The 26762-nt window shown below is 45.8% G+C and overlaps 1 protein-coding gene across 2 annotated transcripts in view; it reads left to right on the plus strand.

Moving 5' to 3' along the window:
- Nucleotides 1-26762, plus strand: part of GLP1R (glucagon like peptide 1 receptor) — a 590706-nt gene that overhangs the window by 412210 nt on the left and 151734 nt on the right. For both annotated transcript variants that reach the window (XM_088445321.1, XM_088445322.1), the window contains exons 6-7: nucleotides 2671-2824; nucleotides 5272-5431. In XM_088445321.1, the coding sequence (XP_088301447.1) occupies nucleotides 2671-2824; nucleotides 5272-5431 (314 nt within the window). The remainder of the gene's footprint in view (nucleotides 1-2670; nucleotides 2825-5271; nucleotides 5432-26762) is intronic.

Genomic DNA, 26762 nt, shown 5'->3' on the forward strand with positions numbered 1-26762 from the left:
CAGGCTGTGCTCAATGTCATTAACGATATCGTTCAGCGCCGGGCTCTCTCCCCCATTCCCTGACATGCAGCAACCTGACGAGATCGTCAGGTTGGCCTGCATGTCAGCCCGATGAACGATAATGACGAACGACCCGCGGGAACGCGCGTCGTCGTCATCGTTCATCTTTTTGGGGTTAAAAATGGACGATAAAGTGGACGACTGAACGATAAAGATATCGTTATCGTTCAGTCGTCCACTTTATCGCCCAGTGTGTACGCACCATAACATTTAACTAGCACCTTCTAGAAGATAATAGTTAGAATCTGATTGGTTGCTATGGGCAACATCACTTTTAAAACTCACTTCTAAAAACTCTCACTGTAGTAAATTTACCCCCTAGTGTTTATGGACATTAACACTTATATAAAATCCTGATTCCTAGGTGTAATGTTCACTGATAGTGTGACTTTGTGACACGTAAATGGGATTTTCTCCTCCCTGTAATCTTTACGGCCATTGGCCCTCATTCAGAGCCGCTCGTTAGCGGCAGTACGCTCGTTCCGAGCGATGTTTGCACATCTGCGCATGCGTACGCTTTTTAGTACGCATGCGCGAACCAGTCAGTGCGGCCGAAAATCGTTTGTACGCTATATAGCGAGTGCCTGCTATTTTGAGTGACAGAATGAGGCGTATGTGGGTGGTAACAGGGGAAGGTGCTTGAAAATGGGGAGTGGAGATCCGAACGCAGGCGTGCTTAAAGGTCAAAACGGGCGTTTTATGGGTGTGTATATTTAAAACAGCAGCGTCAATGACCACGTCACTGGGTTATTTTAGAGCCAGAACTGCTCGCAAATTTGTGGTAGCAAACACCAACCACAAGAATAGCGAGCAGTTCATACGCTGGTCGATGTACTCGATTAATCTAATAAATAGCGGACATGACGTAGGATGCGTGCGGCCAGGGGGCGTTTTTAACAAATAAACGAGCGTATGTTTTGCTCGTTCGTTCAGACTTAGAGGTGTGAACAGACTGCAATGTGCGTACGGATCATTTGAATAGCCACCCCTTGTTTTTAAACGAACGACCGCAAATAGCGAACGGCTCTGAATGAGGGCCATTGTTCTAATTTTAAAACAAGATTTTTATGTTAGTTATAATTTCCCATAATTGTGTACTTGATGTAATTATTCTGTTTCTGCCTCTATCATATTGTGGTGATTAGCATCAATTTCCTTAAGTGTTTAATGGTTTTTTTTCTTTCCTGCCTGACGAGAGAGCAGTACAAAAGCTGGGATGACATGGTTGACACCTGCACTTGTTTCCAGCGAGATTCAGCTCTGTGAAACGTAAAACTATGTGTGATATATATATATATATATATACATATATATATATATATATATATATATATATATATATATATATAGTGATGTGTGGGACCGTAAAGCCACCACTGTCACTAATAGATGCCGTTAATGAGTTACCTATACTTATTTATCATGCTGCCTAAATGTCAGTAGTGTGCATAATATATCCGTGTTGTTTATTTTATTGCTTTATTTTACAATATACAGATGTGTAATTATTTTACTGCTGCTTCAGTCGCACCAAATAGCCCCTCTCGGAGCGCCAGGTCCTGTGCGACTCGGACGTGATTCGAGTGTCTTTTTTGCTCAGAATGTATTTGCATTATTAAGACACACAGAAGCGACATAACTGCATGGCCAGCGTACAGCGACCCAAAGGGGCGACATTTGTACTTTACATCAAATCATCCTAATCCCCTTCTCGCGGTGACGCTAAAGACACTGCGTCTGGGGGCAGCTGTCATTATAAAATTTTTTACATGCTGAATCTTTGCCATCCTGCTCATTTGCATAGATTTCCATGGGCATAACGGCAATTGGGGAGATTGTATCAAACCATAGAAAGAGGGAAATCGGGAAAGTTGCCCATAGCAACCACATTCTAGCTGTCATTTATCACGTACATTGTAGGAAATGCTGGCTAAGTTTGGCTGATTTTGAGTGTACGACTTTGCATCCTGGCCTCTATGCGCCGACATGTGTCTACATGTGTCTGACACGCACCGACCCTGTCTGCAGCCGCAGCCGCCATCATTATTATTAACACTTGCACCAACCCCAGGCCAGGCGCTAAAGATCCGCCTGACACCTCAAACAAGCATGGAAGTCGGGCTACACGCCCACAACAGCTGTTCTGTACATCCGTCTCCACCCATTTGCCTCCTAGATGTGACTCAGACGTAGCTACCTGACGCATGCACAGACCCCATTTGCAGTTTTCGATACATACGTGATCTGTGAAAAATCGCGAAATGCGTCAATTTATGCAGATGCCGCCAACTGAGTATCACTATCAACCTATATGTAAGTCATCAGGAAAAGGCAGATAACAAGGCTATTGCATTGTGTGTTCATAAGGGTCATCTATAGATCTTTTATAATACACAATAATATATTACAATGTTCATTTATGGGGACAGAGATATACTCAGGAACAGTCTTTTGTGTGAACTACAGTGTTAGTTGCACATTATACAGAATGAATAATTCTCCAAGATACCAGTCAGCTTGTGCGCACTCCGGACTGTTACATATCCGGGAGCATTATGTGGAAGAAACCAGCCCCGCATTCTAATCCATTACTTGGGTTTATTTTCTCAGACACCTGCATTGTACAAGGAATTATATTCACCTGAACCTCTTCACCTCGTTCATACTGAGGGCCATCTCCGTCTTCATAAAGGACTCAGTGCTGAAGTGGATGTATAACATCGCCATACACGACAACCAATGGGAAGGACTCATCTCCTACCAGGTACTGTGCCGTCGCCTCTCCACACCGGTAAATGTTTCCAGGATGTGAAAAGGTAACCGAACTTTATCTAATACAGTATGTCTTTTACAAAACCAGTGAGACCTGACATTTTGTGTAGGCGCAGAATTGTTTGATCATAAGTAATCTGTGTACATTACAGAATATAACCTAGATTTAGCTTTTTTTTAATGATCCTGTTGTGGGTTCCCAAAGTACTTACCTATATATTGGGGGACACTGATATGTTTAAGGCGGGTATTCACTCTACGATATGCTCCATGAGCGATATCGTGGAGTGTTTCCCCGGCAGTGAAGTGCTCAATGTCAGTATGTGTGAATGGGTAGGTGTGTGTAATAAAGTTTTACTAATCACGGTGTGTGTATTTTGTGTTTATTTAACTATTTATTTTACACAGGGGGTACAGGTGCCGCCCGTCTGCTGGCACTTGTAGTTCCACAAGTGCCAAAGGGCAGGCATGCTGGCACCTGTAGTCCCACTGTAAAATACAATAGTTTACTTAAATTTACCCACTTTATTACCCCCGTACCCAATGCTGCAGGGGTGCAGGGAAGAGCCCCAGGCTTCAGACCAAGCCTGGAGTTAAGGGAGAGGGGGGATCCCTTTTTGGGGGGCTCCCCACCTCCCCTGAGAACCCCGGCCGTTTTGGGTCTGGTGCTGGTTTTAAATATAGGGGGGACCCTACACAATTTTTTCCCCCTATATTTAAAATCAGGGTTGGTCCTGCAGCCTGGTGTTGGTTTCTAAATTACATGGGAACCCTACACGTTTTGTTCCCAGTAATCTTGAAACCAGGACAGGCTGGCAAGCCTGAGGCTGGTTAAGCTTTAGGGGGGGCCCTATGTCATTTTTTTAAAAACACTTTTAACCCAGTTTTTTAACAGGTACAACACAAGCAGCTTACACATATCTCACTGATATGTGCAGGCTGCTTGCTCGGGAGAGTTTTGCAGAGAGAAGACACTGCAATCTCGGGTGAGTCATCTCCTTCAAAACCTGCTACTCGGGGGAAAAATCTCGTTCTGCTTCACCATCGGCCAACTCACTCTCAGCTAAACTCCCTTCTTTGTAAATTTGAGAGTCTCAGGAGCTTCAGATCACCCGAGTTTAGGTGAAGCTGACCGAGTTGAAAAAAAAAGAAGTAAACTCTCCCAGACTCGATTCTTAGTAAATTTATCCCTAAGACCATTATTTGAATGTGCTACAGATGAACCTGTTGTCGTTAATATTGATCACATTTCTAGTACCAGGGGTTTCCCTCTTCCATTAATTGAGACTAGATTGTAATGGGAAATCTCTCCTGCTGTAATACTGTCTTGAACCCTTATACTAATAATTTACAAGTAATTATATTACTATTTGTTTTTTTATACAATCTGCAGCCCATTATCTTCCAACTACTGTTTATCATACAAAATACATATAATACATTTTACTAAGTTAATCAGACCACTAACCAGACATAGGCATTGTGGTGCAGGGGGCGGGGCCATGATGACGTGATCCAGCATGAATCGCGTCATGCGCCCCCCCTGCTGCGGGGATTTCTAGTTTATTCTTGGGGGAGGTCGGGAGGGTTGGTGGGTGCCGGGAGGCTTGCCTGCCTTTCCGGGGGGGCCAGGAGCGGCACCCGATATTCGGGAGGCTCCCTGCTAAATCTGGATGGTAGGCAAGCCTGGTTAAGTGCTAAATCTCACTCTATTTCCAAAGCTGAATCAGGCCCATAGCCCCAACACAGAATAGAAGTTTACCCCCTACTTCTTCCACCTCTGTACATTGAAGCGAATCATATTCTGCAGTGTCAATTCTTGTCTGTTCCTCTTATCTAGAACTGTGGGGGTCCATTCATTAATGATTACATTTGCAATACGATCTTCGCATGGTAATACTGCCCATGATTGCATTGCAAGATGCGATCATAGCGCCTGGAAACAAGCCCGTCCCTGCAATGTGCCCGGAATGCTGTCGAGGCTAGTGTGCATGTATAGTCCTGCTGACTGCACATGCATGGCCACCATTGATGCGCAGTCCCGCTGACTGCACATACACATCCGCCATTGCTGGTTCCTATAGTTTTGAATTGTGTAGCCCATAGGCTACAACGGGCTAATGCCATCTTCAGATGGCGAAAGCTGAGGGGGCCAATATCCAGAATGCATTGCATTCCGGATGTTGGTACATCGGGCAGCATCGCATCCCCCATAGAAACCTACGGGGGATGCAGCTGCCAGCAGGAATGGAGGGATCACATCGGGTATCGGCAATATCTGCTGCAGTCCCTCCTTCATACACGGGCATGATACTAAATATATGCGGTTTACCCCCGAAAATGGGTGTTTTGTGGAAATTAAGCAGCAAATATCCAATAATTATAAGTGGGCCCCCATGAGAGGAACGCTCTGTGATTTTGTGGTCTCGTCTTTTGTAGGAGTCGTTAAGCTGCCGGCTGGTCTTTGTGATGATGCAATACTGCGTGGCAGCAAATTACTACTGGCTACTGGTAGAGGGCATCTACCTGCACACGCTACTGGTGCTGTCAGTGTTCTCAGAGCAAAGGCTCTTCCGGTTCTATCTGTGCGTTGGATGGGGTGAGTACAGTATCTGTGTCCTTTTTCTTCTGGTTGTTTTGTCGCTTAGATTTGTCATATATCAGTGGTCATTTGTAATATTATGGATTCAAGAGAATAGACAGTTCTGGCGCTAAACTCAGTAGTCCAATATAGTAGAAAAGACTGCTGCAGATATCAAACTCTGTGTTAGTTTGAAAAAGAGAACAGAAAGAAAAAAAGTGGGGAATCTGCGCTGTCTTTATATGTATATATATTGTGGTTGACTAGTAAATGAATAATAACACAAGCAGATGGTAAATATAAGCATAAATCGATGTTAAATTGAATACATGTTAAAATACACAACAATAACAATATACATAAAAAAATAATAAATATAAAAATGAAAATAAAATTTAAACAATAGATTGTGTGAATCATTTCACCAATCAGACAATAAGCAATAAAAGTAGTTGCCAGTGACCGTGATAAACACCTTTCCAGTCTGACCACAGAAGATAAAGTGACTGATAGAATCTGGTACTATGAAAAGTTTCATCGTACCTAGTAACAATGTTTCCACTGAAAGGTAATTGTTGCTATCAGTGTCACTTGTAACATATGAAAAATTTGCAGTTGGTGTTGATCTCCAGTGGATACATCTAATGCGTAATTTTGTATATGAAAATGATGTCACAGTTATTCTAAGGAACTGTGACATCATTTTCATATACAAATACGCATTAGTTGTATCCACTGGAGATCAACACCAACTGCAAATTTTTCATATGTTACAAGTGACACTGATAGCAACAATTACCTTTCAGTGGAAACATTGTTACTAGGTACGATAAAACTTTTCATAGTACCAGATTCTATCAGTCACTTTATCTTCCGTGGTCAGACTGGAAAGGTGTTTATCACGGTCACTGGCAACTACTTTTATTGCTTATTGTCTGATTGGTGAAATAATTCACACAATCTATTGTTTAAATTTAATTTTCATTTTTATATTTATTATTTTTTTTATGTATATTGTTATTGTTGTGTATTTTAACATGTATTAAATTTAACATCGATTTATGCTTATATTTACCATCTGCTTGTGTTATTATTCATTTACTAGTCAACCACAATATATATACATATAAAGACAGCGCAGATTGCCCACTTTTTTTCTTTCTGTAATATGGATTTATGCTCAGGAAGTTGCACACAGCAGATCCCCTATCATTACCTCTATGTTACTGCTGGGACCGCCAATGGACTGAAGTTCTCCCGATGGCCAGTAACAGGTATTCGGATGTTTGGTGCTGGTTTCACCTAGAGGTGAACCGTGAACTTATAACCACAATCCATGTACTACTGTAGGAGCCTGAAATCACTACTCTGTGCTGACGAGGGATCAAGCTCATTCCATTATCTGACTATGGGCCTGTGGCTTCCTGGTCCTCCCCATACCCTTCTCACATCATGTCCTCAATCAATCACATGGGTCATCTCCTAAAATACTCTGTGCAGCAGTAAACATTACAATGATGTGATAGACTACAGGCTGTTCTTTCCCCACAATAATAAGGTGTGAATTGGGGTCATTACATCCAGGTGAGTCCTATATGCTGCCCTAACTTCAGATGCATTGAGGATACTACTGAGCTGGTGGCTCCAGCTGTTGGCACTCCAGGAACATCTCCCCCTTCTCCTGTTCAGGCAACAACACTGAGTAAGACTGGGGTTCCCATAGGTGGTCAAGTCTTAAGCTGCATACACACGTAAAGATTTTCTGTCCAACCATCCAACTAGTTGATTGGTTGGAATGAAAATCTGGTAAGGTATGGAGTAAATGATGATCAGCAATTTGCTCCTAAATGCCAGAAAACAGATGAAAATGGTCATTCAGATAAGTTTGTTAAATGTTTGATCTAAACAATTTGTTCAAATAACAGTTTTTGTCCATTTTCCAGCATTTGGGAGCAAATTGCTGATTGTCATTTGCTTTCATACTTTACCAGATTTTCATTCCAACCAATCAACTAGTTCGATGGTTGGACAGAAAATCTTTGTGTGTGTACCCAGCTTTAGAGTTCCCTTACTTACTCAAATGCACATCTGCCAAGGACTTTGGACCTCATTCAGAGGAGGTCGTTAGATGCAAGCGGTCGCGCTGAATCAGAGCGGCCGCTTGCATCCTGAACGGCCGCCTCCTTGTCGATCATTTAGCTGTGGGTTAACACCCACAGCTTAACGACTGACCAGGTTGATGGTCGTGATGGTGATCACCATCGCGACCATTGGGGCTTACGACCAGACCCTAAGGTTGGGTCTGGGCACTCGTAAGCCCCAGGGAGCTTTCTGCTCTGATGGAGCAGGAAGCTCCCCACTGACATCACTGATGATGTCAGCACGGCCGCCCACAAAACGGTAGGCATTCGTAAAGGATCAACATCGACAGCCGCCCCTTTGGTAGCGAGCTCTGGAGCGACAGAGTTTCTCTGTCGCTCCGGGACTTGCGCACGCACAGTGTGGCCGCTGCGCGTGCGCAGGCCTAACCATCGAGTCGGTTACGAGCGCATCGGTGCTCGCGACCGACTCTGAATAAGGTCCTTTGTGTGGCCAATTTTGTTTTCTTAACTTCACTGAATAAACTTTTACTGAATAAAAATACAATATAAATAATTATAATAAGTTTTATATAGCGCTTTTCTCCAACAGAACTCAAGGTGCATTATACAGTAGCAACTACGGAAATAATACACAGGTGAGGTGCATTTAATGGGGGAGATAATATACTATATTGGAGCATATGAATTAGGTTGTGAGTTCTGTGAAGCGACAATGGGCCTGATTTAGAGATGAACACAAATAGCACAGACATTGCGTCTTTGTGCGGCAGCAGTTGCGCAAAATTATGCTAATGTTGCTGGAGGCATCCAGTGTAATAAGGCTCCTGCTGCTGGCATCGTAAATCCAAGGGCTGTATCCCAAGATGCAGAATCGGATCTACTGTACATCACATCCACCGGTTGCAGCAATTCCCATCTGAGGGGGCCTAAAGCTGGATACACACTGAGACGATGTCGGCACGATATGTCGTCTGTTGCTGAATCGGAACGACATATCGGGCGCATCGCTCAGTGTGAACGGCAAATATGTGCGGGAGCCGTGGCCACTTGCGACATCGTCCAGTTGGCCGTTCTGCACGTCTGCATCACAAGCGGCCCCGTTGCAGGTAATGAAGGACGGAAAGAGGTATCGATCCATCATTCATTACCTCGTTCTGATGTCTACTCAGGATCCGATATGTTGGCTATGAACGGCGATAAGAATTTATAATTATTAGGACCAAGTCTTGAGAGGTCTGAAAGTTTTGTTCATCTCCATCAGACTCAGTTTAATAAAACCTCGGCTTTAACGTAAAAATACAGTTTTGAGGTTTATTTATGAGAACTTTGCTGCTGTAATTCAAGAGTGAAGAAGTTTCCTGGAGGAGAACTTGGGCTCAGCCTAAGGAGGCAGAATGGACGACCAGTAAATCCAACGTATCATTACCTCCTGTCACCCGTTTTGTATGGATTACCGTAGGGAATTTGTGTCTGCCAAAAACTTTGGTTTAATACATGTAACTGCACAGATAATAAGTAAATAGATCTCCCCAGGCAGCGTTTGTGTGTATAATGTAACATTATCTAATCTCTGACTGTGATACAGTGTTACATCTATAAATAATAACTACAGCTAAATATGTATTAATGCAACTCAGTGTACTCCAGCATGAATGAAATGTCTTCCTTTCCCGGAATTCAGCATAATGAGGACATTTAAAAAAAAAAAAAAAAGGTTTGCAAGTTGCAGTATGAGGGATACAGCTCATACAGAAAGCAAGAATAGAAGATGTCCTGCTTGATATTAGAATCTTTCCCCCTTTGGGGTCTTTTGAACTATAAGCGCTGGTGTTTGAACACTTTTGTTATTATTATTATCCTTTATTTATATGGCGCCACAAGTGTTCTGCAGCGCCTTACATAGTACATAAACAAATAATTAGACCAGAGACTTACAATACAATAGAATATAGGACAAGGCCATGAATAATATACATTGCTACATTAGTGACCATAACACCTAGATATGCAACAGAGCATAAGCAGCCAAGTGTTAGGTGCCCTAGTGGGGGGTAAGAAGTAGATGAAAGTAAAGTAAGGAGAAGAACAAGAGGGTAGAGGGCCCTGCTCGTAAGAGCTTACATTCTAAAGGGAGGGGCAGACAAACAGGTGTGACACAGATTGGGTAAACAGGGAGGAAGGAGCATGTTGCAGCAATTTAGGATGGGAGCTCGAAGCCTTTGATGAATTAGTGGGGCTTGAGAGCCCGTTTGAAGGATTGTAAAGAGGTGAAGAGTCTGATGGGGAGAGGGAGAGAGTTCCAAAGGTGGGGAGCAGCACGGGCAAAGTCTTGGAGGCGGGAGTGGGAGGAAGTAATCAGTTGACATTAGAGGCGGCGTGCATTTGTGGAATGAAGAGGGAGGACAGGAGAGTGAAGGGAGATGAGGTCAGAGATGTAAATGGGAGAGGAATGGGTGAGGGCTTTGTAAGCAAGTGTGAAGACCTTGAATTGGGTTCTAAAAGGGAAGGGGAGCCAGTGGAGGGCTTGTAGGATGGCGTGCTTATCCAAACCTGGATTGTGCACTAAAGTACACAGCTGGGCACTACAATTTTGACAGCAGATAAGAACCACTTGGCCCATCTAGTCTGCCCCATTTTTAAATATGTTGTTACCTCAATCTTTATTGATCCTTACTTCTTCTGAAGGATATCCTTATGTCTATCCCATGCATGTTTAAATTCCTCTACTGTCTGATGGGAGGCTATTCCACTTGTCCACTACCCTTGCTGTTAAGTAATTTTTCCTCAAATTTCCCCTGAACCTACCACCCTCCAGTGTCAGAACATATCCTCTTGTTCTAATACTTCTCTTTCTTTGAATAATGTCTCCTTCCTTTACCTTGCATACGCTGGATGCGAGCGATCGCATCTAGCGAGTGGGTCTGAATGAGGTCCAAAGTGTTCAGCTTCGAATATTTGTCTTTCTGGCACAATCACATATTTTAAACCAGGAATAAGGAAATGTCTGTGAAATCTGTAAGAACATTCTCAATTAATTATAAATATAGAGGTGTCCTCATACGCTGTTGATAAGTCGCGCCAAATAGCCCTTCTTGGTGTGCCAGGTCCCAGTGGCGCCAAGCGTCTTTCTAGCTCAAAATGTGCATCTTAATCGCATAAATGAAACAACTGGGAGCGACAAAACTACTTTGCTAGCTTTTAAAGAACAATATGGTGCGCTACTCCTCTCATAGCGTCTCAGTGGCTCCGGGCTTCTCACGTCCTATAGAGTATAAACGTTAGGTGTACGAGCACACACATCTGTAAATAACAGAAGGACACAACCTCTATATTGGCTGTGAGATTTTGCTGAGAGCCAGTAGTAACGAAAGTGGAAAGTTAATTACAGTTACCGTCTTTAGGGGGGGCCCGTGAAAATTTTGCTATGGTGCCCGCCTAGATCTAGTTACACCCTTGCGTGTCACTGAATTGTTTGCGTTAGCAGGGCGTAATTCAGAGATGGACGTTATTGCACAACCACTGCGACTTTGTAATAATATGCTGATGCCGCAGAAGCCATCTTGTATAAATAGACTCCTCCAGACGGCTTCTCTGACTCATCGGATCATTTGCGCGAACATCGCCCATCTCAGTAACCCTCAGGTCACACAGGATGGTCGGCGTTTTAACACTGTCGGGCCCTGTCAAGCTGCGTCAGAGGACGCAGACACTGGCCTTGACATGCCTCAAAAAACGGGACCATCACTCGCGCATTTTCGAGAACGCTGAAATATGGAAGGAGGAAAAGAACAAAAATATACTAACATAATATTATGATAATAATAATTATTAATTATTAATTTTTATTATTAATATTTTCTCCCTTTTACTTAAATGGAAAGATTCCAGTTAGTTACATTTATGGAAACTGTGGATAAACTAGTTAGTAAAGATTCGGCTCTGAGAGACCGCTGGTGTCTGTAGTAGCCAGCACTGATCTCCCTGCTCCTGCTAGGATAGGCCGTACTTCTAACAGCGTATTGTATATACCCCATCACTGTGACCCCCTATGTGCATGACTGGAACACTTACGGAGGATCAGATCTGACAAGAAATCCGCCCTTTCCATAATAAACCTGTTCTCAGAGTAGTAAACATCATCCCCGCTATGTTCTTGAATCACTTTACAGGTTTTATACATTGTAAGGACTGAAAATGTTACATAATCCTCAGCTTTATTTGTGCTGCAAAAGTTGTATCTGTGGCTGGCTATGAAAATGAATACATTCGTTCAGAGTACAGCTAAGTGCTTTTTAAGGATCTATGTGAAAGCGATTATTATTATTAACTTGTTCCTTATGATTTGATTTTTGTTTTTATAATGCACTTATTACAGTCTCTCTCGCTCATATTTATTGCATGCCAGCACGTTTTTGATTTAAAAAAAAAAAGATTACCCCATAGTGGGCTGCGCTATGGGACATACAGAGTCTTTAACAAACACTTATCTGTACCATCAAAAGAGAATCACTGAGATTAAAGAAAAGTGTATCTATGTTGTGGGGTTCAAGGTTTACGATACAAGAAGGTTTATTATTGGTTAATCTGTATTACCTGAATTCACACTGTACGCAGAGCACTTGTAAGAACATGAAGCCTAATAACTACCTGACACAAGCTCACAAGGTTACTGCACAGTCCCTGTGTCTGGCACATATAGTGCTGATAATTAACAGTCGCCAAGGTCACAAGCTGCAACCTCACACTGTAAAACCCAATTCACAGTTCTGCTTTAAAAAAAAAGGTTTATAGATATGAATTCAGAGTAAAATAGTACACAAGTCTGTCTCTAACACCCAGGTGACCCCATTTTAGCGTTTTCTTGCTCAAAGAACAAAACTTACGGAAAAAAAATAGTAAATTATTATACTGGGATTTGTTATCTGCAAAATAGTTCTAAAAACTATAAATTTAGGCCTGATTCAGACTTGTACGCAAACCCGATGGTTACGCACAAGTCTAATGGAGGGTGGACTGCGCATGTGCATAACGGACCCATTATCACCACACACAGTGCCCTGTAAGCTGTGGCTTGATTGGCAGGTTGCGGCTTTTTGGTGTAGGGTGGGGAGGGAGCGTTGCTGGGCAGTGTTCCGTAAAACGGTGGGTGGGGGGTCAGTGTCTGTGTCACTGGCCTCAGCAGTGCAGATGATGCGGCCAACCTGACCTGCTGTTCCCCAGCCGCTAAGTAAAATCTGCCCCTGATTATGGTGTTAAAACAATATTATATAGATAGAGCACAGAAGAAAGTACAAGATAGACTGAATTCTCCTGGAATAACAGTATCTACTGTATATATTGTATAATCAGGGTAATAAATGACAAAGGACCACACTTGGTTTTGCACTGTGGCGAATCGAAGTAGTTAAAGAATGCAGGGAAACATGAGCAGATATGGGCATTGGGAAGAGTGGACATCAGGACAAGGAATAGTCTATGTTAGTGACTGGGGACTTGGGGGTATATTTACTAAAGTGCAGGTTTATAGAAGTGGAGATGTTGCTCGTAGCAACCACTCAGATTCTAGCTATTATCTTTTAGAAGGTGCTAGATAAATAAGTAGAACCTGATTGGTTGCTACGACCAACACCTCCACTTCTATAAACCCGCACTTTAGTAAATATACCCCTCAATGTTACGGACACATCCTCCATGCAGAAAATACGTTCTCCAGCTTACCTTTATCTCCTGAGGTCTTATATAACCACGCGAGTGTGAAGAACAGTACCGTCTCGTCACCAAAGTCTCATGCCGCCAAGTCCAGCAAAATGGATCACCGCGACCATAATGGATCCCAGCTGGAAATGTTTTAGACAGAAAAGATCAGTAATTGCAGTGGGACCGCTCTTTTTTGCTGGAACATTTCTAGTTGTGCTCCACTACAGCAGCAGTGCGACCAGAAGATAAACGGAAGATGAGGATGTACGGTAGTTGGGCTGCAAACCTCAGTCACCCGGCATGATAGGCAATGGGTAAGTAACTGGGTGCCCGGACTCTGTGATGAGCAAGAGACACGGGAAATGTAAAGGGATGTATGCAGTCCTAAATGAACACATTGTGTGGGAGATTTATCAAAGCGTAGAGAGAGTTAAAGTACAAACCAACCAGCTCCTGTAATTTTTTATACACAGCCTGTAAAGCAGGGGTGTGGGACCTTTTTTCTGCCGAGGGCCATTTGATATATATAACATTATTCGCGGGCCCGGTGCAGGCCACGCCTCCTCCATGTGTCATCACATGGGGGCGGGGCCACAATCGCTGGTGATTACAGCAATGCCCCGAGCATCCTCCGGATGCTCCCCTGGGGAGCTGTAAGGCGACGATGTGACCATCTGAAGCATCCTAAGGATGGTCCAGGCGGCACTGCTGCATAGATTCTAGCTGCAGGGTGCCATTCTAGTCACCCTGCTAGCCAGATGAGGCTAGCAGGAAAAGCTCAGAGGGCCATATCGAATGGTTCCGCAGGTCTTATATGCCCCCCGGGCCTGAGGTTTCCCAGCAGCAGTTGGTTGGGGTTTATTACACGCAGTGCCGTAACAAGACTTTTTGGTGCCCTGTGCCAGAAAGAGCATTGGTGCTCCCCCCCCCCCCCATTTTTCAAATAGGGACATAAGACACACCCCCGGAAAAGGGCTACGGCCTCATGGGGAAGGGCAAGGAGAAGGGATGGGGTACATCTGGGGCATAAAAGAAGAGGATGCTATAAGTGAGAATGATGATAAACAGAAAATTGACAGGCCCGAACAGTGGCCCCTGCCCTGCGGTGCCGTGTGCCATGGCACAGGTCGCACTATCCTAATTACTGCCCTGATTAAGCGCATATCTTATACCGTACAGCTGGAAGGAGGAAACCCTACTTCCAGCCATTCCGATTATGACTCTCTTTCAGTTCAAACCACATCATTGATAGAACATTCCATGTAAATAGGTTCCGCCATATTGTCCAAGCAGTATATGTTACGTCATCCAAACTTACAGTAGTAGCCCTATTATCTTTACTGTAAGGAAAAAATGATTCTGGTCAGAAGCTGTCATAAACCGGGAAATGTCCACAGCTAGAGGGACCCAGAAATCAAATCTTTTTGAGCGGGATCATTTTGGCACACTTCTCTGGCCCCCAGCCTGTTCTTACTGGGTTTTGCGCTTCTTGTCCACTACACTCCTAATGGCTTTTCACCCGTTGTCTGCCTCTGCTCTTTACGTTCCCTGCTCACCAGCCATACTGCACTGTAGCAACAGGCATGCGGCATCTCAGGGAGGTTATCCTTATCAGGGCCGTAGCTAGGGTACTGCGAATTGTGCCATGGCACAGGGCACTGCAGGGCAGGGGGGCGCTGTTTGGGCCTGTCAATTTTCCTGTTTATTATCACTCTCACTTGCAGCTTCCTCTTCTTTTATCCCCAGCATCTCATGGCTGGCCCAGGAGTACCCCTATCTCTTCCCTGGCCCTTCCCCATGAAGCCATGGCCCTTTTTCAGGTCCACTATCTTATATCCCTATTTAAAAAATGGGTTTTCCAGGTCACCCAATACAGGTGTATTTATTACTCGCTGACACATTTTAAAAGTTACACTGGTGGAGTTAATTATTTCTCTTGTGATTCTGTGAGGAGACCTGGAAAACATGTGCTGTTTGGGGTCCTGAGGACCGAGTTTGAGAACCTGTGGTTTAGATCAACCTATTTGTATTGCTTCTGCAGTATACCAACATATTGTTGTAGGTAGGCTGATGTGTTTCGTAATATATTTACCAGATACCAGACACCGACACCATAAAAAAAACATGCTAAAGTGCAGGTTTAAAAAGTGCAAACATTGCCCTTAGCAACCAATGAGATTCTGGCTACCATGTACTGTATCTGGTGCCTTCTTGAAAATGATCGCTACAATGTGATTGGTTGCTATGTGCAACAGCTCTGCTTTTGTAACCAGCACTTTAATAAATGTACCCTCGTGCACGGGCGTAACTAGAACTTTGTGGGCCCCATAGCAAAATTTTTAGGGGGCCCCCATTCACGTTATGCCACAGTTGTACTCCTTATAAAAATGTTGCCACACAGTTGTAGTGCCCTTTATAACATATTATGCCACGCAGTAGTAGTGCCCTTATTGTGCCCCACAGTAATAGTTCCCCTTATACATTATGCACCACAGTAATGCCTCTTACACATTATGGCACACACAGTAATGCCCCATACACATTATGCCACACACAGTAATGCCCATTATAACACATTATGCCCCACACTGTATTGCCCTTCACCTAGGCTATTATGCCAACCCCACCTAGTAGCGGACTGGTACATGAGGGGCCCACAGGGGGAAAACAATACTTGGGGCCCACCACGAAGGGGTGTGGTCAGTCATCAGAAGGCCAACTACCACAGAGAATTAGCCAGCATCTCCCCTCTCTCTTTTTCTATCTGTTTATAATTTAACTAGCTAAAAATGCTTTGGTATACATGTACTAAAAAAAAAAAAAAAGTTGAATACTATAAAAGTCCATTTAAGATGCTAGGAGAGAGATAGGGTTCCAGGAGTAGGACTCAAAAAGGAGCACTGGGGAAAAAGATTACCACCCCACCAGCTAAGTGGTCAGCGGGTTGGTGGGTGTGGGATAAAAAGATGACAGCAGGAGATAGGATGTTGAATAGTGAGCCAGTAAGGAGGGATCAGGAGAGGAGAGAAGGAGTAGGGAGAAGAGTTATTGGGGGGATACAGTGATGCAGGGCAACTTGAAAACGGACAAATAGAAGGAGACAGGTAAGAGTGTAGAATATCAGTTGTACGAGCTAGGTGGAGAGCCGCAATGTGAGGAAGCATGGCATGGACTATCGTAACATGGTGGGGTTAACATAACAGAGTGAGCGGTTTGGAGGTAATAATTACAATGACACAGAAACACACACATCCTCACTAACACACACACTGACATATGCAAACCCTCATTGATACAGACGAAATCGGTATGATTTACCGCCGGATGGAATCCCGACACCAGCATCCCGGCAGCAGTGGAAATCCCGATCGTCCTCAGTTAAGTATTAGCTAACCTAATTCCACCCCCTAACCCTCCCTTAGAGGTGCCTAACCCTAACCTCCCCCCAGTACCTAACCCTAATCCCCCCTTTAAGTGCCTAAACCTAACCCCGCTTCCCCGCTGCCTAAATCTAAGTCCCCCGGGGGGGTGCCTAACCCTAACCCCCCCATCCCCTAGCCTAAACCTAACCTCCCGGGGGGGTACCTAACCCTAAGTCCCCCCCCAGGAACCCTAAACCTAAATGCAGCTATCCGCGCTCGGCGTCCGGCGTCCCTTCGATCGGGATGCTGGACGTAGGGCTCCTGGCGTATGTCTAATGACAGGCGTCGGCATTTCAACGTCTTTCTTTAGACCCTTCCCGGGATATAACAGTCGGGAAGCCGGCTGTCAGGATTAGGTCTGCCGGCTTCCCGACTGCATACCAAACAGACAGATACAGGCACACAAACAAAAATGGCAGCTGCTCAATCAATCTAGCAGTACTAATCAGGTGCATGAAAGGGAGGGGTCATACTAAGTAGAGAAAGGAGGGGGATTTAACCCCCTATTGTACCTCAGCACACTGAATAATACCTGCAACAATATATGAAGACTATATGGTCATAGAAATTCAGAGATATTAGTTGCATGCATTTGCAAATACATGGGAGGCTGCTGGGCCACGTCACGGCTTCTCTGTTACCAGCAGTCCCTAACACTAAGGGGTTCACGTCCGGGGCGCAGTGCACCCCAAAAAACATCCAGCCCAGGACCCCCCCAGGGCATCACACGAAAATGGAAAAAGAGTGACAGTGCAGTGCAAAGTATAGCTGTGTGTGAGTAATCATTAAGTGTGGAATGAGAGGTTAAAATATATGTGAAAAAGTACATGAATAATAAACAAACATAAAAGGTGATGTGAAAAGCAACTATGTGTATTAAGTGGTGATGCACTGAGGAGGCCCAGCCAGACCAGTCACCTTTTATGTTTGTTTATTATTCATGTATTTTTTCACATATATTTTAACCTCTCATTCCACACTTAATGATTACTCACACACAGCTATACTTTGCACTGCACTGTCACTCTTTTTCCATTTTCGTGTGATGCCCTGGGGGGGTCCTGGGCTGGATGTTTTTTGGGGTGCACTGCGCCCCGGACGTGAACCCCTTAGTGTTAGGGACTGCTGGTAACAGAGAAGCCGTGACGTGGCCCAGCAGCCTCCCATGTGTTTGCAAATGCATGCAACTAATATCTCTGAATTTCTATGACCATATAGATACAGGCACACACCCTCACTGACAAAGACACACAGGCACCCCCCCTTGTGCCCCCCCTCCTGAATCCACCTATGCACACTGACACAGACACACAACCTCACTGACACACACACACCCTCACTGATGCAGACAGGCACACACCGTCCCTCGCTGATAAAGGCACACAGGCTCCCCCTACTGAATCCACCTATACACAGACACACATCATCACTGACACACACAGACACACATACTGACAGACCTTCCCTCCCTCCCACTCGCTCCCCTCCCCCCAACATGAAAGACACTCATCTGCGGCTTTGGCATACAGAACAAACACTACACTCAGTGGACCTCATTCAGAGTCGGTTGTAAGCGGCCGCTCGGTCGTACGCATCTGATGTTTCCAAACCACGCATGCGTACGGTTAGTTGTGCGCATGTGCGTACGAGACCTTGCGATCCAAAATGCTGTCGATCGTACGGCTTACGAGCAGGAAGTGACTTCCGAGAGTTGATTGACATGAAAGGCCGTTTGTGGGTGTTGACGGGGGTGGTGGTCTGAAAACGCAGGTGTTCCTCACCGTTTTCAGGGTGTTTTAGGGGCGTACATAAATTACCTGCTACGACCGACATAAAAGGCCGGAAGTAGTAAAACGTCACTCTGCGAGCAGGTTAGAGGCCTGGCTGATCGTACAGCTTGAGGTTGGGTACGTGCTCTCTCAAGCTCCAGAGTACAATTGATACTATCGAATGTTACTGATGTTAGGATTGATGTTTCTATTTTGAGCCACACAATGCAAGAGGCTAATAATCGTTTGTTGTAGCTAATAACACTGCTAATTGGCTTGTAATTGATTCAGTTGCATTTGCATTAGCGAATAATAATAATTGGCAACAAGCTAGTAACAAGCTGATCGATAGAGCATGGAAACATGACATGTGGGTATCAACACAACACAAGCTGCCGCAACCATCAGAAGAAAATTAAGATACAGCGACTGACAACGATTGACTCGATCGCTAGCTCCTATCACTCGCTAGCTAGAGGAGGTGCATTGTTCACGTATGGGCGTCACTTTGGTTGAGCCTGACCGGCCGTGCGATTGCTTCCTTTTTCAGTTTTGCATTCGTTAGGAGTACGACCGAGCAGCCGCTTACGACCGACTCTGAATGAGGTCCAGTGAGTCATCATCCAGGGGCTCTCTCAGTGCTCCATTGGAACTGCCTGGGAGGGGCGTGGATAAGACGCAGAGCAGGCGGCTGCCGCGCAGAGTTCACTTCCTACTATTAAAAAAAAAAGTAGTCAACCATGTCATGCTGGTGATGGATCGGCTTGCAGGGGAGGCATAGGCAAACGCAGGGGGGGTTTCCGTCTGCCAGGAAACCCCCCTCCCCAGCCCACACCATGACCACAGTAGAAATAGTAATATAATAGAATGTTACTATGATTAGCACCACCTGTGAATCTTTTAACATGTATCAGCCAGTATTAAATCACCTGTGCACCAACTAGGAGATCTGGAAAACATGCTCTGTTAGAGATGAACTGCTATATAGCCCAATATGTACATATATGTCCAGGGATTGCTAGGTTCTTCTGCTGCTCCTCCAGGCTCCCGGACTTGCTCCAGTGCTCTGGAATGGTGCCTACATCTAAAATAAATACGTTCAGCTCAGGCAATATGGCCCTACAGCCGCATCTAATGGGTTACTGTGATCACTGGTCCTGTATATGCTGGAATTATTACACACAATACACTTTGTATGACGCTTATTAAAGTACTAATTCTGCCCTCTTCATTGACAGGCCACACTCGCTGTAAAATTAAGCATTTGGAAACCCCCCTCTGGAAATCCTGCGTTTGCCACTGGGAGGTATGATAGCGTCATAAGCCCCCCTCCCCTCCCCTCCCCCCCATGGTTGAGTGGGGCCCACTGGGAAAAGGCCAAAAAAGTAATAAAAAAGACTCAGCAGGGTGCAGGGGCGGGGATGCTTGCTGGATCGCCGGGCCCCATTGTAACCGCACTCCTTGCACCCTTCATAGTTACGCCACTGGCCTCATGTCTCCTTGAGGAAATTAGTCTTTGTCAAAATTTGCGACTGGGCTTTGTTTGGTTTTATACATTTCTTACCAGCGTAGGGTTTTTCTTTGTTGGTATAAAAGATGGAGGTCTCAGCACGGGTGTGGTGTGATCTCGTATGTTGACAGTTATAATGTCGACATTAGATCATGTAAACAGTGGTAAAATGTCGACATGTCAGAATGTCAACATATCGTCCCTTGTGGGAACATATCCATATGGGTGAGTATTTTTCAGCTATTCCTAACCCTAATCCCTACACTTAACCCTCCCTCTAGTGCCTAACCCTAACCCCCCATAGTCTTATCCTAACCTCCCCTCCCACAACCTAACCCCTCCTGCAGCCTAACCCTAACCTTCCACAGCTCAACCCTAGCCTCCCCCCACAGTCTAACCCCTATCTGCAGCCTAACTCTAGCCTAGCCCCACAGCCTAATCCTAGCCTCCCCCACACCCTAACCCCCCTTTCAGCCTAACCCTAACCTCCCCCACAGCTTAATCCCTCCCCGCAGCCTAACTCTAGCCTCCCCATAGCCTAACCCCTCCCCGAAGTCTAACCCTAACCTTCCCCCACAGCCTAACTCCCCCACAGCCTAACCCTAACCTCCCCCACAGCCTTACCCACCTACAGCCTATCCCTAACGTCCCCCCACACAGCCTAACTCTAGCCTCCCCCGTAGCCTAACCCCTCCCCGAAGTCTAACCCTAACCTTCCCCCACAGCCTAACTCCCCCACAGCCTAACCCTAACCTCCCCCACAGCCTTACCCCCCTACAGCCTAACCCTAACCTCCCCCCACACAGCCTAACTCTAGCCTCCCCAGAGCCTAACCCCTCCACGAAGTCTAACCCTAGCCTCCCCCACAGCCTAACCCTAATCCCACCCTGCAGCCTAACCCTAACCTCCAATCCACAGCTTAACCCCCCCACAGCCTAACCCTAACCTCTCCCACAGTCTAACCCCTCTACAGCCTAACCCTAACGTCCCCCCACACAGCCTAACTCTAGCCTTCCCCATAGCCTAACCCCTCCCCGAAGTCTAACCTTGGCCTCCCCCACAGCCTAACCCTAATCACACCCTGCAGCCTAACCCTAACCTCCCCCCATAGCCTAACTCCCCCACAACCTAACCCTAACCCCCCCGCAGCTTAACCCCCCCACAGCCTAACCCTAACCTCCCCCATCACAGCCTAACCCCCCTGCAGCCTAACCCTAAACTCCCTCCAAAGCCTAACCCTAATGTCAACATTCTGGCAATGTCGATATTTCATCTGTCAACATTGCGAGCATGTCGGCACGTTGATTTGACATTTTGACAATGTCGACATCATAACTGTCGACATCGTGGTGCCAACATTATGATTGTCAACCTTCTGACTACAGCCACCCACCACATGTAATGATTACTAACATATGAATAAAACTACAGTTAATAATACAGTAAATGTCAAATATCCTTTGTAATAGATCTATTCAGTGTAATATATGGAACTAAAACCTTCGCTAAGACGATTTGAGTGGATCAATACTGCATTATGGATGAGACAAGGGGATGGCTGGGGAATGGCCCTTACACCAGACACGCTCTGTGCATGATGGATATTATCATCTATCTAATGTTCTGTCTGTTTGTCAGGATTCTTGTCAAAGACATTGTCAGACAATTCAATAACTTTATGGTCGTGTGCAGTATCTCCATGATTTATAGATATTCTCTGTTTCCTGGGAGGAACATCATAAACATTAGTTTAGCAATTGCTGAGCACAGAGATCATTCTTAGGGGCCTATTTGTTAAAGCTATGTTGCGGGGATCCCCACACATCAGAATCCCGTCATCTGCATCCCATCCCGAAGGTAAGTATCGAGGGATAGGGAGGGAGAGTTAGGGGTTAGGGTTAGGCACTAAGGGAAGGGTTAGGCACTAAGGGAGGGTTAGGTTTAGGGTGTGAGGAGATTAGGTTTAGGTACTAGGGGGGAGGTTAGGTTTAGGCACCGGAGAGTTAGGGCTAGGGGTAGTGCTTAAAGTGGTCCTAGAGAAGTGGTGGAACTCCTCCCCCCCAGCGCTTATTTAATAAAGACACAGCGTGCGCCGAAAAAAAAAGACGTGGTATAAAAAGAAAGGGGGGGGGGTCACACAATAGTATTTCCAATTCAAATTACGTCACACAGTAGCACATTCTTATTCACATTACACTGCCCCTGAGTCACATTAAACCATATAGTACTGTCCCTTATTCATGTTATGACACACAGCAGTGCCCCCTATACACAATGCCCACAGTAGTAGTGCCTCTCATACACATACTGCCCACAGTAGCAGTGCCCCTTATACAATGCTCACAGCAGTAGTGTCCCACATAATGCCCACAGCAGTAGTGCCCCTTATGCAATGCCCACTGTAGTGGTGCCCCTTATGCAATGTCCCCAGTAGTGATGCCCCAGTGCCCACAGTGGTAGTGCCCCTTATGCAGTGCTCACAGTAGTAGTGCCACTTATGCAGTGCCCCCAGGAGTTTTGCTCCTTATGCAGTGCCCGCTATGCAATGCCCCTGTAGTAGTGCCTCCAGTAGTAATGTCCCCAATGGTAATGCCCCCAATAGTAATGTCCCCTGAAGTAATGCCCCCTGTAGTAGTGCCTCCAGTGGTAATGCCCCCAATAGTAATGCCCCCTTTAGAAGTAATGCCCCCTGTAGTAAATGCCCCCTGTAGTAATGCCCCCTGTAGAAGTAATGTCCCCTGTAGCAATGCCCCCTGTAGTAAGGCCCCCTGTAGTAGCGCCCCTGGTAGTAGTAGTGCCCCAGTAGTAATGCCCCCTGTAGTAATGCCCCCAGTGGTAGTGTCCCCTGTGGTCCCGCGCACACACCTAAAAAAGAAAAAAACAACAACATTACTTACCTTAAACCCCGCTCCTATGTCCGCTGCCATCCGGTCCGTCTGGCTGCTCCTCGGAACTATGGGAGATACATCATGACACCTCTCCCTTGATGCACACTGCAGAAGCCGGAGACAGGGGGGGGGGGAGCCAGGTGCCCGCTGCTAACAAAATCTCAGCAGGCGCCCAGCAAATGGACCCTCCCTGCGGCACCGGTCTGAGGTCTCCAAATAGAGGTGACGGAACGCAGTTCTACCCCATTCTGGCCCACTTTAACCCCTGGCTAGGGGTAGAAGAAAGGTTAGGATACCTACTGACAGGTGTCGGTATCCTAACCATGTCGGGATGCCGGCATCAGGATTTTCAACGCTGGGATTGCGAGCGCCAGCATCCCGTACCCAACTCGTCTGTAGTTATTAGACACCTCCTGCATGCATCTGCGATCCGAGAGCAGCGTAGGTCTCGATAGTTGCTGCTATGGCCAGGCTGCGTAAGCCAAAGTTTACCCAGTCTATCCGGCTCCTGGCTGCTTCTGAGGCCAGAGGGAAATCTGCGTCCTACGACGCAGACCCTGGCCTCGCCACTCCCAGGAAAGGGCCCATAAAACTGACAAACAACATGTGCTTTTGCAAAACCACACTTTAGTAAATCTCCCACTTAAACTGGGTACACAGAATCCAATAATCGGGCCGATCAGCCAATAAATGGCTGACCACCCAATAAATGAATTGTGAGGTATGCATGAGCACTAGAGCATTTAAAGCCAATAAACGGCTTCAAACGCTCCTGCAATGGTCAGATCGGGAGGACAATATAGCGTGTGCAGATATACAGTATATCTTTCCCGACATCCCGATCCCGTTGTAGAGATCAAAAGTACACACTGAACAAGAACTTACTTACTTGTGTACGGGTCTGATAATCTCTCCGCGGGATTGAAACGTTTATTGGTTGGTGTGTACCAGCTTTATTATGTCTCCATATGGGCTTTGAAATGCTGTGAAGACCTGGGTTTGCAAAGCAGAAATTCCTCTCCAAATAATTATTGCAAATATTTCTGGAACTGAAGATAATTTATCAGAAGTTATTACAGTTACATCTTATAAAATACATTGCAGATATACTGCCAGTAATTCTGTTTGAAAACATTTGTTGCAGTTGCCTGAAGCCCAGAAAAGAGAATTGCAGTTTGCTATGGCTTAAACCTGGCCAGTTAAGCATATATACCTTCTACTGTACAGTTACAGGGATCAGCAGTGAATGTACAAATGTGAATATATGTTACACAAATCATTGCCCTGTTCTTCAGCATGATTCTCTAATTTACAGCTATTAATGATGATTGTATCTCACACTAATCTGTTTCTATTCAGTGTGTGTCAGAGCCCATTACTGTGTCACAAGAAATTATGGCCAACTGTGGAAAGCTCTTAAAATAAGTGGCAGATATTCAAAAAGGGCTTTTAAAGTAAAGTACATTTTATTTGTAAATTAAACAAAGTAACTGTGATCTAACTCTTCATGGTTCTGCAGGGCTGCCATCAGAAATTATGGGGCCCGGGACTGTCAAAATAGGCAGGACCCCCCTTACAGTGTTTGTGCAACTCCAGCTATGCAGTCTAGCCAGTTCCAGCGAGCCCCCCTTCTATGTCTCCCCAGCCAGCACCCCTTCTGTGTCTCCCCACCCTGTCACCCTTCTGGTTATCCAGCCTGCACCCTTCTGGTGTGTCTCTAGTCAATCCCCCCTTCTGTCTCTCCATCCCCACACTTACCTTGTTTTTGTTGCTCCTAGACCTACTCCCCATGCGACGCTGCTCCTCTCTTTTTAGGGGCACGGTGTACGGCGGGAATGTGGAAGAGTGGTGAAGTGGGAGGGCAGCAAGATTGCAGGGGCAAATGCAGTATTTGCAATAGGATTTTTAAGACAGACAGACAGAATTGGAGAAGCGGCGTCACCCATGGGTACTTTCATTTAAGACTTCAAACGACAAACGTCTGTGTCCACCGTTTCAGTCCATCCGGACTTTTATCAATAACATTCTTGCTAAAAGTCCACATGGACTGAAACTTTGGGCTCAGACACTGTTTGTCGTTTGAAATCTTACATGAAAGTACCCATGGGTGACGCCGCTTCTCCAATTTTCTCTCTCTTTATATATATATATATATATATATATATATATATTGTGATAGGATCACTGGTAAAGTGGTCTGTGGCAGGTACATTTGTCCCAGATTCCTGTCTTATGTGTTCTAAACCCCCAGGAGAAAGTCTGCAGTGTAGCAGGCTTGAGTCTCGGCTTTTTGAAAAGCCGGTTTGGGACCTGGGGGTTGTGGGTGAGAGGAGAGGGAGGGCTCCACCCACGGCCACTCCAGGTTTTGGTTCTCGCAGCCTGGTAACAGGCTTGTTAGGGTTTCCACCTGAGAGTGGCCAATATAAGCCTAGTGTGTTTAGGGCTGAGTGTCTCACCTGGGAGAGCAGGCAGGAAGTTTGCTCAGAGACACTTGAAAAACCTATTTGTGAGTACTGTGCTGTGCCTTGTTGCTGGTGAGGGCATTAGGCCCTGCCAGGTTCTTGTAGTGAGGGAACCACCTGTAAAGTTAGAGCCCAGCCAGGGCTAGGATTTACGTTTATGATTTCTTTATGTTATTTCTGTTTTGCACAATAAAGACTGGCGCCGACCAGCTTGTACTCGAATCCAGTCTAGCGTACTATTTCCCAGCTGCTGTGTGTGTAAGGAAGGAGTCCTCTACCCAGGAGAGGAACCCCTAATCGGACTGTGTCACAATATGGTGGAGAATGCGGGCACCCACACACACTGAAGTTGCAGCAAGACGAAAACTTTCCGTTTAAAAATTAAAGGGACAGACACCCAATTTGTGAGTGTGGAAATAACGCTGTGTCCTTGGAGTCCCATAGAGGAGGCGTCAGCCAATGCTCAGAGAGGCAAGGTTCAGCTTCCATCCTACACCCCAGGACAAAATGGAGGACATTATTAAGGCCTTGCTCCAAGCTACAGCAGCTCAGCAGGAATCTACCAGAGCTCAGCAGGAGACGAACAAACTTCAGCAGGAATCTACCTGGGCTCAGCAGGAATCCACCAAGGTGCAACTGTTGGCCTTGGAGACAGCCCAGAGGCAACAACAGGTCGCCATCGAGGAAACCCGCCAGGCCTTAGCGGAAAACAGCCAGGCCATAAAAGAGGTGGTACAGCACCTGGTCGCCCGGCCCAGAGATGTTAATACTGGTCCTCCCACCACCACTCACTCCGTACGAGCCAGTCACTTCCTCCAAAAGATGACTTCGGGCGATGATGTGGAGGCCTATCTCACCGCATTTGAAAGAACGGCTGAAAGGGAGAGTTGGCCCAAGGAGCAGTGGGCAAGTCTGGTGGCACCTTTTTTGTCTGGGGAGCCACAAAAGGCCTATTACGATTTATGCCTGGCTGATGCCAAAGATTATAAAAAACTAAAACAGGAGATCCTAACTCACTTGGGAGTCACCACCTTTGTTCGTGCCCAACGGGTCCACCGCTGGGAGTTCCATATGGACAAGCCTCCACGTTCACAGATGCATGACCTTGTCCATCTGTCCTCAAAATGGCTACAGCCCGAGACGATGACGGGACCACAGATCGTGGAAAGGGTCGTGATGGACCGGTACCTGCGATCATTACCTGTGACTCTGTGCAAGTGGGTGAGCCATGCAGACCCTAAGTCCATGGACCAGTTGGTCGAGCTGGTGGAGAGGTACGTGGCGGCTGAGGAGCTGATGAATATGCCCCACCAAGCCCCGATGGCACCCCGGCAAACTCCCACAGACACTGGTAAGACTGTTCCAGGGGAGAAGGGTGCTGGGCGGTGGAATGTACTTAAGACTGAGGGTGTAGAACCTGGAGACAGGCCTGCCAGGCCAGGAAGGTTCTTGCCCCATAAACGAATAGACATTAATATGACTCAGTGTTTCCGATGTGG

Source organism: Taudactylus pleione, unplaced genomic scaffold (genome assembly GCF_031769625.1).
Source record: "Taudactylus pleione unplaced genomic scaffold, aTauple2 ptg000378l, whole genome shotgun sequence".
Taxonomy (NCBI): Eukaryota; Metazoa; Chordata; class Amphibia; order Anura; family Myobatrachidae; genus Taudactylus; species Taudactylus pleione.